Here is a 17,769-nt window from a genome sequence, read left to right on the forward strand (position 1 = left end):
CATCATTGTCTCTCCTGATGGTTCCTGGTCTGGAGGGAATAAGATTGAGGACAAACACAGCAAAACCACCATGAACTTACGGGACCTAAATCAAACACAGGAGGCTGGAAAAGCTCACGCTGGACTTGTGCTGCTCCTTTTTTTTTTTTTCCAGAAGTTCAGCAGTGTCCAGATGGACTCCATATGTACTGACTCTCTCCCTGCAGGGTCCTTTGGGGAAGTCCATGGGATATCCACATGATTCCTGCACAGCAGCGCTGGTTTGATGTGGTTAGACCCCAAAAGCTTAAAATTGGTTTATTTGGAAATGGTTTTTACCACCAGGCACCCACCAACCCTGGGCTGTGTCAGCATCACAGCCCAACACCTGGGGCAGGAGGGAACAGGCTCCGGCTCCCACTGAGAGCAACAACCACATTCCTGCTGTTCACATGTGGGTTTAGAAGACCCTTTATAAAAGCAAGAAAAGGTGAAAAGGGACCCCCACTCAAGAGCGAAGCTGGGGGAAAATCCAGGCTACCAAAAGGTTTTTGCAATTTAACCTGGAGGTTACGTCACGTCTGGCAGCACATGGCCTGTCTCCAACAGGGCTTTAGCCAGGCATAAGGTACCACCCCACAGACCAGATTTTGGAACACAAGCCAAAAATATAGCTGGAACAAAGGACAAAGTCTGCACTTCCCAAAACAAGACCATGACTTGCTCCAGAAACCATAGAAAGTTACATAAATGAAAAAGCTGATTCATGAGAACAAAAATAAAAGCTTCTCTCATGGATTATAATGCCATTGTAATTGCATTCATTCAATAACCCAAAGCCTAAAAACTTGTTAAATCCCACACCAACAACACCCAAGTCCAAAGATCCTTGTGCGTTCAACAAGTTTTTTCCTACCCGAAGAACGGAACAGGAAAGTTAACGTCACCTCCATGTACTAAAGTCCTGGGGATCAGGATTCTCAATGGAGCCAAGGGCGCTTAGAGACCCAACTCCCACTCACTTTTATTTACTCTGACACAGACTGCAAAGAGAATAAAATCCCAGGGGGATTTGGCATTTAGTTCCCTTGGGCTACTTTGGGAAGTTCAGCCAGCAACATCGGCCTGGCCTTTCTGACTGGCACAGCCCAGCACAGCTGCGCAGGTTCCTAATTGCCACACTGCCAACTTGCTGTTGGAGTTCAAGGAATTAGTTAAGGAAAAAAAAGAAACCTTTTCTCTCTTGCTGCAGCAAGGAGGGTTTGAGTTCAGTGTTCCAGCAAAGTTTTTCAGTGTCACTAATTTGGTGTCAGACACGCAGTACAGCCAATTCCACCACACCTCGACTACAGTCAAATTCTAACAAGATACTAAAAGGCCACAAATAAGTCAGAACTGTCTTGCTGCACCACATCCAGTGTCTGTTTAGCTACTTTCCCCCTGCAGTGGCCAAAAGCAGATTCCTTTATCCATTAGTCAAGTAGGAGGACAAGTAACATTTCCTTATTTATATCTCCACAGCTTCTGGCCCACAGCAGCAGCAGCACTGCCTAACGAAGCCCTGATGACTTTTTAATGTGTTCTAGGTTTACTTTCTATGAAGGCACCTTAAGGATCAATGTTATTATCACAGCTTAAGGCAAATTCCGTTCTTAACAAATGATATCCAAGCACTGGGGAAGTGTGTGGGGGTGAATCCATTCATCCTTTAACACCTGCGTGTCAGGGACTATTGTGGTGTTACCAGGATTCTAACAGAGAACATCTTATCAGCAACACCTGAAGCCTGTGTTTAGAAGTGCCATTTAATAAACTTCCCGTTTTGTTCCAGTACATGAAAATGGTTCTGTCAGCTGAAACCCCACCTCTTTTCCTACTGAAGCACTGAATTCAGAAGTACATCTTTCTTTTTTTTGGCTGCAAGGAAAAGGTGGTCAGGCACTGAAAGGGCTCCTCAGGGAATGGTCACAGCCCCAAGGCTGCCAGAGCTCCAGGAGCATTTGGACAACGCTCCCAGGCACAGGGTGGGATTGTTGGGGGGTCTGTGCAGGGCCAGGAGTTGGACTTGATCCTTGTGGGTCCCTTCCAACTCAGGATATTCCATGATTCCCTGAAAAGAAGGGTGACACAGAGCATTCTCCTTTAACTTTCCTCCTTCCCAGCTGCTCCCCAACACTTTCAGTTGCTCATTCAGCATTTCCTGGCCGGTCCAGGCTCCTGACTGCATCCAGTTCTTTTGCCCAAGAGCCCAGCTCTGTCTCAAGCCTACCAGAGATGCACAAACTCCTGGGAATATTCTGGGGGGCCACCAGAGCAGATCAGATCAGATGCACCCTCCTTTAGCCAGGACATCTGTGTCCTCACCACAGCCAGAAATGACACATCCCTCTACTCTCTGCTTAGATGCTTCTGTTCATTCTGTAAAAGGCTTAAAGAGGGTCACTATTGCCAAGTCAAAGTCACTCACAAGTCAGGATACGCCAAAGCTCTGCCCCACAGCAATCATGGCCTGCTCAAAGACTGCCTCCCCAAACACAGACTCTGCATCCAGAGACTGACTTTCTGTTTCTTTGGGATTTTCCTTCCTTTTTTCCTTTTTTTAAAGTTCTGTGGAAAGTGACAGCAATGCCCAATGGGATTATTTGCCTGGATTTTAAAACCAAACAAAGCCCACACAGCCAAAACTTCCATTTGCAGGGATTTTAATGCAAGACTTTAACATTTAAAATCTCATTCCATCATCAGCCAAAGAACAGAGATGTTTGCTCATGGGATGGCAGGGAACCTTTTTACACTGTACTTCCATGCACATGGAACACAAGATCCCCAGCAGCTGGGCAAGGGAGAAGTTAAAACCCAAAAGTCCCAGGAAGTTCTGGCAGCACTGGAGCTGGCACAAACAGAGGCACCAAACCTGCCTACCTACTTTTTGTAGACAACCCCAGAGCCTGAACACAGAAAAACAGGGACTGTGACTGAAGCTTCCAACTGCTGAATGCTGGGAGGTGTCCCAGATCTGGAGAGGTGTCAGACTGACACTTGGCCCCTCACACAAGGAAGGTTTGATTGGAGACATGGGGGGTGCCTGACTCCTCTTCACTCTGCTCACGCTGGGAGCAGGGACAGCAGCCCCAGAGGCAGAGACAGCAAGAATCTCCTCTCCCTTCACGTGATCTCTGCAAACAACCCCACCAGGAGCTGTGTTTGATTAGGGATGAACTTTGCACAGGAAGCAGCCTGAGTCTCTGGAGAGTTTCTGGGCACTGCCTGGCAGCAGCTCCAAACTCCTACAGACTGACCCCTCCAACATCCAAAGCCTGCCCACCCTCATGCAGGGGCTCTGCATAGGCTACTCCCAAACCTCACCTCCTCCAGCGCCGGGGCTGGGCAGGTTTATCCAGGAGAGACGGTCAGGGAAGCACCGCTCCTTACTGGGACCGTATACACTCAACCTGCATCAATCAGGTTATTTGGAAAGAGACCTTCTCCACCAACTCTGAAGGCCTGTTCCTGAGCAAGGATTCACCACTTCTGAGAACCACAGACTCACAGAATATCCTGAGTTGGAAGGGACCCTCAAGGATCATTGAGTCCAGCTCCTGGCCCTGCACAGGACACACCAACAATCCCACACTGTGCCTGCTGTCCAAACAGTCCTGGAGCTCTGGGGCCGTGACCATTCCCTGGGGAGCTGTTCTAGTCCCTGACCACCCTCTGGATGAGGAATCTTTTTATAACATCCAGTGAACCTTCCCTGACACAGCTCCAGCCGTTCCCTGGGGTCCTGTCCCTGGTCAGAGAGCAGAGGTCGGTGCCAGGCTATGCCTTGGCTGGGCTCCATGGAGCTCTGAGCAGGGAATCTCCTCCAGTCACACAGCAGTGCTGCTTTGGGAACCCCAACTCAGCTCACAGATGACACAGGGGTTCTTGTGCCATCACAAGGAATGGGAAGAAATGAGCCAGGGGAGGCAGGACTGCCTCTCCCAGCAGCAATAAGGACTGAAAGCAGGGATCAAACCATGGCCTTGGGCCATTCCTGCAGCAGGCTTTTGCTTCAGTCAGCAACAGGAAAGACCTGCAAATGCAAATATTCACATATCAGGATGATTTTTTGTCTTTTTTTAAATGACTACTGAAGTTATCCAGGATAAACATATCTTGCAAAATCAAGCTTCCAGACCTAGGCTTCCTCTTATCTTCCTTTAGGCGAGGATGTAAAGAAACCCTGATGTATGGCAAACCATAGCATTAACCACACGCACTGACACTGTCCACGAACCTCTGCAGCACCCGGAATTGCCATCATCCAAAGGAAAACACCACCATTACAATACTAAATAAATTGACCCTTGGCAATTTTCTAAGTCAGTCTTGTGGCATTTGACTTTTATAAGCCTGAAAACTGCTCATCTGGTCCAAAACCAACAGAGAGCGAGCTTCCTACTGTGGAATACAGGCTCCATTATCTCAGTTATGCACTAACAAAGCATAAGCAGCAGCAGAATATGAGCTCTTCATTTATTACACACAGTTGTTTTCTGCAGCAGACGTGGAGCTTGGCAGGCTGAGTTTCCCTGGAAGTCTCCATGTGCCTTGTCACAGCATCCAAACTCCATGCTGGGTTAAATAAAAACAAACAGATCCAGTCCTCCCAAATCCCAGTACCAAACTAACAACTCCTGAACAGCACAGGGATGAGAGTGGCAGGAGCTGGAGCATTCCCACCCATCAGCCAGCTCTTCTGTGTATTCCTGGTGTCTCCACAGCCTCAGCACCTCACTGGTGCTTACCCGAGTTATAAACAGGGAAAGGGGAATCTTTACTATGTGGAAGAAAAAAAAAGTCCCTAAGTCCAAGCTACCTCTGTCACAGACTCCTTGAACAATTTTCTCTTCACCTCTCAGAGCTCCTTTTCCTGAGCTGTTAGTCAGCAGGAATAATTATTTCTTCAAATCACTGCTTATTTACTTTTTCAGGGATCATTTCTGGCTGATTCTACAAACAGTACCAACACACCACAGCCCAGCCCCACAGACAGGCTTTGCACACTGGCTGTAAAGCAATTTACCACACAGAAGACTGGTCTCCAATAAGACAGTGAGGCTCAGTATCACAAGATGCAGAAAACTCTCTGACATATGATATATTCCTAAATACTCAAAAATTGACCACGTGCTTAGAAGAGCAGGGGAAAGGCCCTGAAGGTGCTACTGGTCACCTGACTGCTTGCTCTGGAAGCTTTAAAAAGTCCTGATAGTCTGGAGCTCACCCCTGTTGTCAAGTTCTGAATCTGGTTCCTCTTTCTGAAAGCCAGAAGAATTATTTCTCCTTTATCTTCAGCTTTGTGGAGATCCCAGGACAACTCTGTGCAATGCTGGCAGCAACTCCACGCTGTAAGAACTGACACAAACAGCATAGGTCCCACCTCAGTGCCCCTGAGACTTCACCCTCTGCATCAGCCCAGCACTCCAATAATCTTTCCAGGGAGGCAGCCTGAGATAACACACACAGGGCTGCAGTTTGAGGGGTTTATTGAAACAGCTGCTCCTGTAATTATTTTTCAGAGGCTGTGGATTTCTGCTGGCAATGGGGAGCCCTGCAGAGCAGAGGGAAAACAGGTTTGGTTGTGCTTGTGTGACAAGCTCAGCTCTGGTTAGGAGAGGAATTAAAAGCACAGAGAGTTCTGCACGAGGCCCCTGTGGTTTACAATAAAAGCAAAGTTTATTTCCTGTATGGTTTAGCACACAGAGGCTAAATTAACTGACAGGACTAAAAGTTTACAGCATTAATTGCTGTTTCACTGCCTTTATATTGCCAGGCATTTATTCTTTAAATGAAAAACTACTTTAAGAAGAAATACATGACCTCAGGGATCCAGGTGCTTCTGATGTGTATTACTTTTTATCTTTGAAGAATTCATATACCACAGATGTTATTTAACAAAGAGTCTTTTTGCTGACTGCTAAAACTAAACCACGTAATTCTTTTAAGAGAACAAAGCTTTTTTCTTCAACTAAAATACCTAAATATCATAATACAAAGGAAGAGAAAAAACTATGGATTAAATGCAAGTTTTCCTCCTCTTTCCAAGAAGAGCCAGGCTGTCTTGACATAGAACAGCATCCCAAAAGCATCCTGGAGAGGAAAGATTCAGCAGACCACAGCTCACATGGGCAGCAGTTTTCTGACCCAGTAATTGATTGCCCTGGGTAATATCTCAAGTGTGAATCATCCTGGAGGCCTCAGATCCTTCTTTATGTTACTGCGACAAAATATTGTCTAAAAACTGTGTCTTTAAGACGGAGAGATAAATTCTTCTCACAAGATCTGGCCACACTGCAGTTTCTAACACTTTGGGCAGCTGAAACAACACAGGAGTTGGCCAAGCTCTGCTTGCCATAGCCAGGAAGGCCAGTGCCTGGGGTTTGCTCTCAAGACTGCTCAGGAGATATCCTGAAGTGACTCTTTCAGGAATTAATAAAATGGAGCATTTTCCAACACAGTCAGGTTGTTCCCATCACCAGGCTGCTATCATCCACTGCATCCCTGCAGCCCAAAGGGAAGTGGCACCTTCACCCCAGAGCAGGAGCACTAATCTGGATGCTGCCCATGTCTCACTAACCTGGAGCCACTTTGCAACTCCCCACTGTCTTTTTAAAGTTTTATAGATCCCTCTTGTCACCATGGTATCTGCCTTTTTTTTTTTCTAAACCACAATCTTCCTTCTGCCTCAGTGCAAGCCAGCATCTGCTTACCCCAATCAGAAACTAAGAAAAATACACACTGCATTTTATTTTTTCAAAGTTTAAGTCCCCAGCTGTTTATTTGCTGTGAGATGGAGTTCTCCAGGCCTGGGCAAGCAGCCAAAACGGCTTCATTCCCCTGCTGTTCCTCAGTCTCAGCCTAATGCTGATGGCTGGCAGTGGGAGGTGATGGCTCTCCCAACGCCTTCCAAGCTGCCAGCTTGGGTCCCAAATCATTCCGTGGAAGCCAGTGCTGTCTGTCCAGCTGCTCCTCAGTTCATCCAGGTGTAAATTCGTGGGGGGGAACATTTCCCAAGTCAGCATTATGGATTTACTTTGATCTTCCCACAGCATGCACAACAAACCCCAGTTCTCTGCAGGTGAAGGGAAGCTCTCACAGGGACCTCCTGGTACATTTTAATGTGATGGAAGGGAACAGAAATTTGAAAAAAGACTGCTCAGGCAAAAAGGTTCCATGGACTGAGCTACCAGAACCAAGGGACTTGTTTATCTGCATTACAGGGTGGAATTTCCAGTTCTTAATCAGGATTACCGGGGCACTAACAAGGAAATCTGCAAACCTGCCCCTTTATATTTCTATTCACTTATATTGTATTTCCTGCCAAGGGGAAAAAAAAAATCACCAAACATCTACTAGCCATAAATCAGCTTCACTTGAACTGCATTTCTATCCATATCCAGTGAGAATGTTTTAGGATATTTTTAATTTTTATTTTTAATTTCATTCACAGAGTTATTCTGCTCCTCTCCTGCTCTGCCAGTTGTTCTGCAGCTGCTGCTCTGGCCAAATACATTTGCAACATGTGCACAGGAATGCCTTGGATAAGCAGTATTAAATGTTTCCTAAGGAATAAAATCTTGTCCTGCTGTAGTCCATGGCAAAATTCCCAGCGATATAAGCACAGCCAGAGGTTGATCCCATGAGGTGAATACAGATGTGCTGTTTAAACCTGCCTGGCAATGAGTACTCCCATAAAAACGTGGGTTTATGTGAAAACTGTGATTATTTTTCCCAGAGGCTTTGTGCTTGCTGTTTCCATCAGGCTTTTCCAGTTGACTTTGATCTATGCCTAAGGCAGGAGAGGTGTCTGATCATCTACCCTAAACATGGTCTAAACATGCAGCATGTCAGCATCTGCACAATGATGGTCTTCGAATCACCAAATGCTTGTTTCATATGTAAGAAATGCTGAGACACCAACCCAACATATCCCAAACACACACATATATTCTTTTCCACCAAACATTTTCCTGGACAACATGGTCTTATTTTTTTTAATGCAAACTGTTAACATAATTTTGGAAGCAGAGCCAATTTCATTCAAGAAGAGAAGAAAGCTTTACTGGGTTGGATCCAACACTTGTCTAGCCCAGTCTCCTGTCTCCACTGGTCACAGATCCCAAGGAAGAGCATGCCAACAGACTGAGCACAGAGAGCTGCTACACTACATCCAGCTTTCTTCCCAGACGCCAGTCATTCACAGTTTTGAGTCACAGGTGTAGTAATAACGTTTCATACGTTAATAGACTTTTCCCCTTACTTTGTCTCACTGCTTCCCGAGCCCATGAACTTCCTGCTGTATACCACATCCTCTGGCCAGGAGATCCTCCCTGAAATCTGTGTAGTCGAACAAAGCATTTCATTTATTCTGAACCTGCCACCTGCCACTTTCACTAGCTCTCCCCCAGTTGTTCCATTATGAAAAGTTATTAATAATGCCCTCCTGTTTGCTCTCCCATGCCTGACATGATGTTATCACATTTCAGACTTTTTCAGCTCTTTCTTCCTCAACTGCAGAATTCACAGAATCATGGAATGGTTTGGGTTGGAAGGAACCTTATAGACCATCCAGTCACACTCCCTGCCATGGGCAGGGACACCTTCCACTAGACCAGGTTTCTCCAAGTCCTGTCTGACCTGGCCTGAAACACTTCCTGGGATGGGGCAGCCAGAGCTTCTACCTTATTACCCACAAGTTCTGCCTTATTTGGTTGTTCCTCCCAAAGTGATCACTTCACCCTACTTTCTTCCCTTTTCTCACTGTTTTATATAATTTAAAGACAACAATTCCAGTCTACTAAAGACAGACTCACCACACATTTATACAGTGGGGTTTAGCCTTCTCCCATTCTAAACATTCCTGACATTCTCTTTGCTTTTCATGGCCATGAATATGGTATTTTTGTAGAATTACCTAGTATAGCTCCAAGACCTCTCTGCTAGTTTTAGCAGAGTTTAAACCTCGTTCTTGCATAGGACAATGATTGTTTCTTCCCAGTTTTCCAGCTGGGGCAGCAACAGCAGGCTGTTCTTGCACTGTTTGCTTACAGTCCAGCACAGATCTCTGTGGGAATCTCCTGGTAATTTCTGCAGATTGTAAAAGCTGCCTGTATATTCCCAAATCTTGATTGTTATCAGCTTTTTGTAACTGATGTGCAATCAGTTACGTAAGCCAAAAAGAAAGTAAATAATCCTTTTCTCTTATCCCACAGAAGCTTAGTTTCTTTCTGAAAAAGAAGATTGTAAACCTGGCCAATGCTTGTCCAAAACTTTCTAGAAGTCCAGGGATTCAATATTATGGATCACCCTCCCTCCTATGCTCCAAGTAGCTCAGGCATGAGGCACAGCTTTCTCCTCTTGACACTGCACTGATTCTCCTCCCTGCCCTGTAATCTGTGAAGATTAACATCCATTTGTGCAGCACCGGAAGATGGCTCGCAGCTCTCAGATTTCCCTGAGATCCTTTTTTCAAACCACAGCTGCCTTTGGCTCCTCTCTTCACTCCAACACCCCAGCAATCAAACAACAGGTAATAGTTAAAATTTTACACTCTAGCGCCTTTAGATTTCCAGAGAGGCTGATTCATGCACGGAAACAGCCCCAGTAAAACTGAACTTCAGATCATTAATTAAAGAAATAAATCACCACATCCACTTCTCACAGGGGAAACGAAGTCCAGGAAGGAGCTGTAAGTCAGGATGTGAAAACAACTTCAGCTGTATCCGGACAGCATGAACCTCAGTCAGGCCAGTTGGATGCTGACCCTTCACATTCTTTCTGGTGCTTTAAAGCTCAGTCTCACTCTGCTGCCTTTTCAGTGTTAGAAAATGGCCTTAACACTGAGCTGGAGGTGCTGTCCCAGGAAGGACGTGCTCCTGGACTGAGGCCTTTTTTCTCGGACAAACAACAGTAGATAAGCATTACAATTAAAGCTCTTTCAGGCTTGATTAAATATCTGGCCAACAAAAGCATTTAAATTTAATCAGAAACTGAAAGTCTCCCCTGCATACGGCCAGGGTTAAACAAATGGCCTGAACACCGAATTTTCATGTGTGAGCAAAAACATTCCTGAATAGCAGAATATTGATATAAGATGTGGATTTGGTTCAGGTTTCCAGCTCTCCAGTCAGTGCCAGGAACTGAGATTGGTGCTTCCAAGGCTGAGGAACACAAAGAACAGGCAGAGCTCACCTCCCTTTGGCTATGGCAACGATGCACCCTTAGCTCTTCTTTTTGTCATAGAGGGGAATATTTCTATTCTGTTTTGAGCTTGAACAGCTGAATTCTGTCAATGTTGGTGTAGCTCCCTTTGTTCTCCTCTCTCCCCAGTTCCTCCTTTCCTGGAAGGAGCAAGAATAACCTTGCAGAGACTCAAGTCTTGGCACCCTCTGCTCGTTGACGCAGATGCCAATTCACTGACTTCTACAGGAATTTTCTGAGTGTAACTTTAATGCCCCAGGGCAAGGAAAGTTTCATGCTCAACTCTATAAATATTTATTTAAAACCCACAAGTGCTTAGCCCTGACATGACGCTGTGTGGATCCTGTCTCAGAACGTGCTGCGGTTCAGAGTTCAAGGGAAAGCCGGCGCAAGCTGACAGCATCCAGCCTCTACCAAAATCTGCCTCTTCTCCCCAAGCAGAGACATAATCCTGAGCACCACCTCAGAATAAACACTGTCCTACCTGCATATACAACCTAGAGAAATTCTCAGCAAAAAGCCGTTTCTGGCTTTGACTGTGGAGTAGAATTTTCCATCTTTCTCCTGCTGTCAGAAACTGGTTTTATTTAAGCACAGTAGAGCGTTTTTTATTTTGATATATTAAAACTATTGCAACAACTGCAGCCAATTTAATCTCTGGCTCCATTAAAAATTTGAATGCAGTATTTTAAGAAAAATATTTGACTTATCTCGAGTTTGGAACAATGACTTTACAAAAAACAACCCAGGAGGCAGATGGAACACATCCGAGCTTGAGCCACATTACGGATTTTGTCTTCTATCCCAAGAGCTCTAACTCAGAACAACTCCTACCATTTTATTGAGAGAAACTCAGTTTGGTGAACACTGGGTATCCAAAAAAGTCCTTTACACATATTATGTTTCCATAAGAGAGGGGTTTAAAGATCAATACCCAGCCTAACAAGTCACTTTTCACCCATGGTGTATATACTGCCTGAGCTGAGCATCACAAAAACATAGATACACGGTAAGATTGTTTTTGTAACTACAGATGCAGCTTATTTCCCCACAGTATGTGAGTTTAGCTAAACTTGCGTCATATTACAAGACTATTTACCAAAGATTTGTATCGGTGTTTTCTTCCCACATGAACTGCCCTGCCAGGCAGCTGAAGGAAGTTCACGAGCTGCTCCTGACAGTCTGCTGCCACGGCTCGGGGCTTCCACAGCGACCAATGTGACCACAGACATCCGGGCTGGGACAGCACGCTGGGAATCTTGAACGTGGCAGCGGAACAAGGGACACTTGTGATCCACACTGATAAGGACTGGATGCACAGAGCCACGCTGCTGTGGCTGCATTTCCCCTCAGAGCCACCTCCTGCCACGGCCCGGCACCACAGCAAAGCCGTTGGACTCAATGAGCTGTGAGGCCTTTCCCAACCTGAACAATTCTGATTCCATGAAACCTCACAGCAGCCAAACAACACAAACACAAAGCACACAGACTTGCTCATTCTCTCTTAGGGTGGTATTATTTGCATTTATTGTGACAATCTGAGAAAAAAGGCCCTTGAGGTATTTAAATGCAAAATATAATTTTTTATACAATCTCCATCTCTCCATGTATTACTTCCCTGGGATTCAAACTTCAGAAGGATGAAGGAGCCTCACCAGCCCTCCCAAAGCCCTGAGCTGTTGAACAAGGACAAGAGCTGGTGGTTACACACACTCATCATTTCCAACAGCTCTTCTCCAGAGCTGGTTCTCCCCTGGAATGCTCTAGGAAGTACTTGACACTTGTTACATCTCCCCAGTGGCACCACCAAGTTCTCTGGCGCCTTTACTGAGAAAAGAGAAGAGTAATTGTGAACAAATGTTCACTCTCCAGACCATAGGCCACTTTCTTCTTCATTTCCTGGTGGGTGGGGAGAAGACCTAGATCCTTTCCCAAGCAAGAAGACAGTACAAGAAAAATAGAAAACCCCCCCCCCCCACATCCTTAACTTTGTGGATGAAAAATAAATTAAAATTTCCTTTCCTCTCTAAAACCATCCCTAAACAGCAGCAGGTCTGTGTAATACAGGACCCTGAGTCTGACTCTGGGGTCATCTCTTCTTTCTGCCATGTCTGCAGTCGCAGTAGGAGGCAAGGAAAGAAAACCACCCACACAGCCATCAAAACAAGGCAGGGGGAGAGCTGGGAGAGATGGAAATATGGGATGTAGACCACAAAGATGAAGTGCCTGGCTCCAAGGAGCATCTGGACACCAGACATTTGATGTGGCAGTTTCCAGAGCCCACAGCACTGGCAGTGGCACAGAGTAGAGCTCAGCCCACCACATCCAGTGCTGGCACTTCAGTTCCACAGCCACAGCCTCCAGTTTCACCCACAGCCCTGGAACTGCAGGGGGATGTTGGATGAACAAATACAATTCTCTCAAAGTCCGTACTCAAGACCTGTGCAGTTGTTGGCAACAAATGCACACTCTTAAGACCGAGAAGAATTTAAACAGCTGGTTCCCTTCCACATGAGATCAATAAAATGGGCAATCCAGCTGCCTTCAGGAAGAAAGGGATTCTGGTGCTGGGCAATCTCTTGCCCCAAAATCAACAAAATACCAAAATCCTGTGGAGAAAATCACACACTGGGTTTGTGGCATTCAGCTTTTTCCCTCCTTGTATCCTTTTCTACCAGGAGCAAGAGTCTAATGACTCTTTGGCCTCTCTTCCTTCTTCCTCAACCTCCTGAAGGATTTGAATGGGAAGTCACAGTGAAACCCCTCTCCTAGCCGGCACAGCCTCTGTTCCCGCAACGCTCCTGCACTTCCCAAACGCGGCATTTGTGTCTGTCATTTCTGTCCGTAGCCTCCACCACTGTCCCAGGCTAAGGAACACTGCTCACTCTGACTGTACGCCAGGCAGGAAAACTCCTGGACAGCAACTCCACGTGCACATTCCCACGTTGGGTGTCCTCACTTCATCTTCGTAATTACAGTCCCCGTGCATCCCTGCCCAGCACAGCATCCATGCTGAGGAAGATTAAAGACAAGGGGCCACTTCCCAAGCAAGCCCTTCAAACACAGCACGAAACCGGTGCTGTAACTATCATATTATGGGGTGAAATTCAAATAGGAGGCCAGACGAGATGTCTATCATCATAATTTCCAGAAATCCCTTGAAACACACTCATAAAATGTTTTTGCTTAGACATGAGCTTCACACAGTGTTTTTTTCCTCACAGATACATCATACTGAATAAAAACATTATGGAGGAAAGTGCCTCGGGGAAACATTTTATATACTGTGATGTGGCAAATTATACCATATAACAAAGCAGGACTTTGCCAATAATAGACCACAAAATTTGGGCACCCTCCAAGACTCACAGCCCCAGGGCATGAGGTGAAGCAACCTCAACCCTTTTCCATTCAGTGGGAGACACTTTCCAGTCTCACAAAAGCTTCTTCAGCTTACAGAAATGGGGCAGGAAGGAGGAGATTTGATACTTTTTTCTGGTTTGCTTCTACTCAGGCAAATTAGCCTTTTAAAACCCAAAATAACACAGAGCTGGGAGTCACTAGAGTAGAAAAATGACTTAGCAGGAGCAAGAGCCCTTCCCAGGCTGATGTTACCCAGTTCAGTCACTTTGCTGCAAACAGCCTTGTCTCTGTTCCATCTCTCTGTAGCAATCTTCTCTGATGTGGATTTTCCATTCCTGGAGTGGGTTATTTCAAATTCAGCACCCGGAAAGGCTCCTCTGGTCCTCCAAGCAAAGCCTGTCTCACCAACGGTTTTAAGAGCCACAGAAACAACTCATTCCAATTCCCTCCAAAGAGGTGCCTCTCTGTCTTACTTTAGGTTGAAACATCGATTAAAATTCTTATACTGGAAAGAAAACATCACCCAGTGAGGTGCTGGGCCGGTCCTGCCAACAGAAACACCCTCGGTGTACACAGGAATCTGAGAATGTGCAAGTCTTGCTCATTACCACAAGATCCCTTGAGCTGCTCCAGCTTTAGACACAGGCATGAGTGTATGTGTGTATATATATAAAAATATATACGTCATAAAATTGGCAATTATGTGCACATTACACTCGAATTCCCCAAAAAACAGACTACACCAACGCTACATTCAAATTCCACAGGCAGGGATGCACAGAGGAGCCTGAAAGGCAGCAGTTAGTCAGACTGGAGCCTTGTAACATGTACAACCCACACAAGGATGAGGCAGCACTGTAAAAAACACTAAGCTAATGATTAAAAACTTAACTTAAAACCAGAAAAACACAGTTGGGATTGAGATCTGTGGTTGCACCCCTGGAGCTCAGTATCACCAGACAGACAGAAATCAATAGGTGCCATGAAGAGGGCACTGATAAAAATCTATAGCAACTGAAGCAGTCAACTTGAAACCTATTAACAGCTGCATTAGAAAGAAAGGATTACTTTTCCAATCTGCTGCTTTCCTTCCAGATGATCATTCTGTATGAACCCAGCAGAAATCCCTTTGGATCCCTTTTATGAATGAACTACTCAGGATTTCAAGACCCTCCCCAGATCAGCATCAAATAATCCTCTGCTTTTCACCACCGGCACCGGCACTGTCGGCGCTGGCATCAAATTTAACAAAAATGACCCGGGAAGGGAGGGACAGCAGGGACACCTGAGGCACAGGCTCCTGTGCCATCTGCAGCCCATCACCCCAAGCTTACCAACTGGCGCTTGATCTGCTGAAGCCTACAGATCAGTGGCTGCACTCAAGCAAAGAAGGAAAACGCAGTGAGGGTTTGTTTTTATCTTCTGTACGTCCCTGTCCTCCCAAAGTTTGGGGACCTGAAGCACGAACAGTGACAGGAAAAGGTCATCACACAGCCACAGCTCAGACTCTCTATCTCGCAGTAAAAGTCACTGATCATTAACTGCAATAGCTGACATTTTCTGAGTCTCTGGCATTTTGTAGTTCTCCAGCACATCCATACCAAGTGCAACCAAATCCCCCGGATTTCAGCCTCGGAGCATCTCTCACACGGATCAAACAGAAACCAGACGATCCTGAGGACACAGAGCTACACCTGAACCTAGGCACAAATCCCGCTATTTCTGTGTACCTCTTTATTTTCCCGTTGAAAAACACAGTCCGAGCTCTGCCTACAACACACTGGGGCCACGAAAAGCGAAATCCAGTATTCCCAACAGGGCAAGAACCGGAGGCTACTGGGACAGCGGCCACACACGCCTGCCACAATCAACGACGAATAAACTCATCAAAACCGAATGACGGGAGACACATTTAGAATTTAACTTCAAGAATAACAAAAAAACCCCCCAAATACTGGTGGCTCTGCCTTCCCAGCACAGGGCGAGGGGTGCGGGATCACCGAGGAAATGCCGCTTTCCGTCGGCGGCAGCCGCAGCACCGCCCGCACAGCGCCGGGCGCCGTGAGGGGACCGCAGCTGCCCCGGCCTCTCCCCACGCTGACCGGCCGCCCCCCGCCCGGCACAAGTTTCCCCCGTGCGCCGCTTACCGCCGTGGAGCCGGAGGAAGAGGCGATGTAGACCTTGATGACCATGCTGGGAGCGGCGGGATGCGGAGCCGGGCGGGCAGTGGGTGTGTGAGGGCGGCTCGGGTGCGGGCTGGGGCTGAGGCGGGAGGGCGGGCGCGGGGAGGCGGCGGGAGCTCTCGCCCCGCCTCGCTCCGCAGCTGCCGCCGCCCGAGCCCGGAAGGGCGGAAAATGGTTTTTTAAAAATTAATTAAATAAATAAATAGTAAAAAAGGAAAGGGGAAAAAAAAAAAAATAAAAGGAAGAAAGAAAGGGGAGAGGAGGCGCGTTCTCGACGAGCCGCGCGAGACGTGCGGGGGAGGGGGCGAGGGAGCCATGGCGGCGGGGCCGCGCCGAGGGGACGCGGGGGCTCGGGCGGGGCGCCTGCCTCGGGGCGGGGGGTGAGAGCGGCGGGAGGAACCGGGGGGCACCGGGCTGGCAGAGAGGGAGGGAGCCAAGCGTGCGGGGCCGCCATGGCAGCGGCTGGTTCCGCTCAGCGCCGGTTCCCCTCAGCAGCAGCAGCTCCCCTCATGGCGGGTCCCCTCACGGGCGCTGCCCTCGCGGCCCGGTCCCCGGGGCCGATGGGCCCGTGCTGGGCTCCGGCGGTACCGGCGGTCCTGCAGCCGCCATGGCCCTGCCCCGCTCCCGCCCCGCCCGCGGTGCGAGGGCAGCGGCAGCGCCGCCACCCCGGCCCGCCCGGTGCCTTGGCCGCTCACCGGGAACGGGGGCACGAGAAGTCAGGGGCGGGTGGTTGTTTTTGGGAAGTGGTATTTAGAATTAAGAATTTCCTTTTAAAATTTACTCCAACATGGAAGGTACTGATGTGCCAGCCCATGGCAAAGGACAGGTGGCATCCAGTGGAGTTCTTCGCATTCCTGTGATTATTGTAAAGTATCTTCCACACAAATAAAGCATCAAATCCCCCACATTTTTAATTTTTATAGTCATGGTGACACGTTTTTTAAGGAAATGTATATCCAGCACCTGTCTCCCACTTGCCTTTGGTACTCCCAAATATTACCTCATATATATTTTATTATATATGCTGATAGCAGGTTCACAACAAATGGAAAATATGTACAGTGATGAGCACAGGAAGCTGCAATTTTACAGCTACAAGCTAAGATGAAAGCAAGATGTTTGTTCTGCTCTTGGCAAAAAGCGAGGTATTTCTGAAATGAGTTTTCAGAAAGAGCTTTCCTGTTTCAAATCATTAGCAGTTTTTCTAAAAAAAAAAAACCTTCTGAAAACATTGAATTAAAAAGTAGTGATTAAGTCATCTGTATTTGCTTTATGAATTTGCCAATAGTAAAGGAAAGAAAACTTTTGAAGAGGACATGCCTCAATTTGATATTACTTATGATACTTATCTGAATCTTTGAAGCAGTCATGAGTTTTAAGTGTGTGAAAAATCAATAAACCAAAATTTATTTAAGATGATGGTATGCCATAAAAATTCCCTGGTTCAAGAAATTTCAAAATTTAATAAAATAAATGGCGTATTTTTTAATCTGTTTAAAACAAACCGAGTTAAATCCAGATTAAAATTCTTCAAGGAATGTTTCTTCAGTTGTGTTTGTGCAGCCCCTTCCCAGCTGCTTGAGAAACACCCTGGGAATTCCTGTTGCCTCCAGTGTGTAACCTGATTCATGGCAAGGAACGCAGGAGGGAGAAACCACAGCTTATCAGAAAGAAGGAAAAAATGCAGGTGGAGAACGGGAAAGGGAGGGTCACTTGAACTTTGGGCTCCCCTGTTGTGCTCCAGGCTGCCTGCCTGCCTTCTGCAAGCTCTCCTCTCCTTGGAGACTTGGAATGGGCTCCTCAGAGGTGAGATTCACCTGGAGCAAGCTGTACCTCATCCTCCTGCCTCCTAAAAACGCTGCTATAATCATTACTCTCAAAAGTGCACTCTAGGAGGCATTTTATCATCATGAAATGAGATTTATTAAGTTAAGAGCAATACACGAATCAGGTATCATTGACACAACTTGGTTTTCTTGACTCATAAAAGTAAATTTTC

The 17,769-nt window shown here is 46.6% G+C and overlaps 1 protein-coding gene across 1 annotated transcript in view; it reads right to left on the reverse strand.

Moving 5' to 3' along the window:
* Nucleotides 1-15,872, reverse strand: part of SH3BGRL (SH3 domain binding glutamate rich protein like) — a 30,209-nt gene extending 14,337 nt beyond the window's left edge. Inside the window, exon 1 of the mRNA XM_048318935.1 lies at nt 15,735-15,872. Within this exon, the coding sequence (XP_048174892.1) occupies nt 15,735-15,779 (45 nt within the window). The 5' untranslated portion in view covers nt 15,780-15,872. The remainder of the gene's footprint in view (nt 1-15,734) is intronic.
* Nucleotides 15,873-17,769: the final 1,897 nt, after the last annotated feature.

This window comes from Corvus hawaiiensis, chromosome 14, assembly GCF_020740725.1.
Source record: "Corvus hawaiiensis isolate bCorHaw1 chromosome 14, bCorHaw1.pri.cur, whole genome shotgun sequence".
In the NCBI taxonomy this organism is placed as follows: Eukaryota; Metazoa; Chordata; class Aves; order Passeriformes; family Corvidae; genus Corvus; species Corvus hawaiiensis.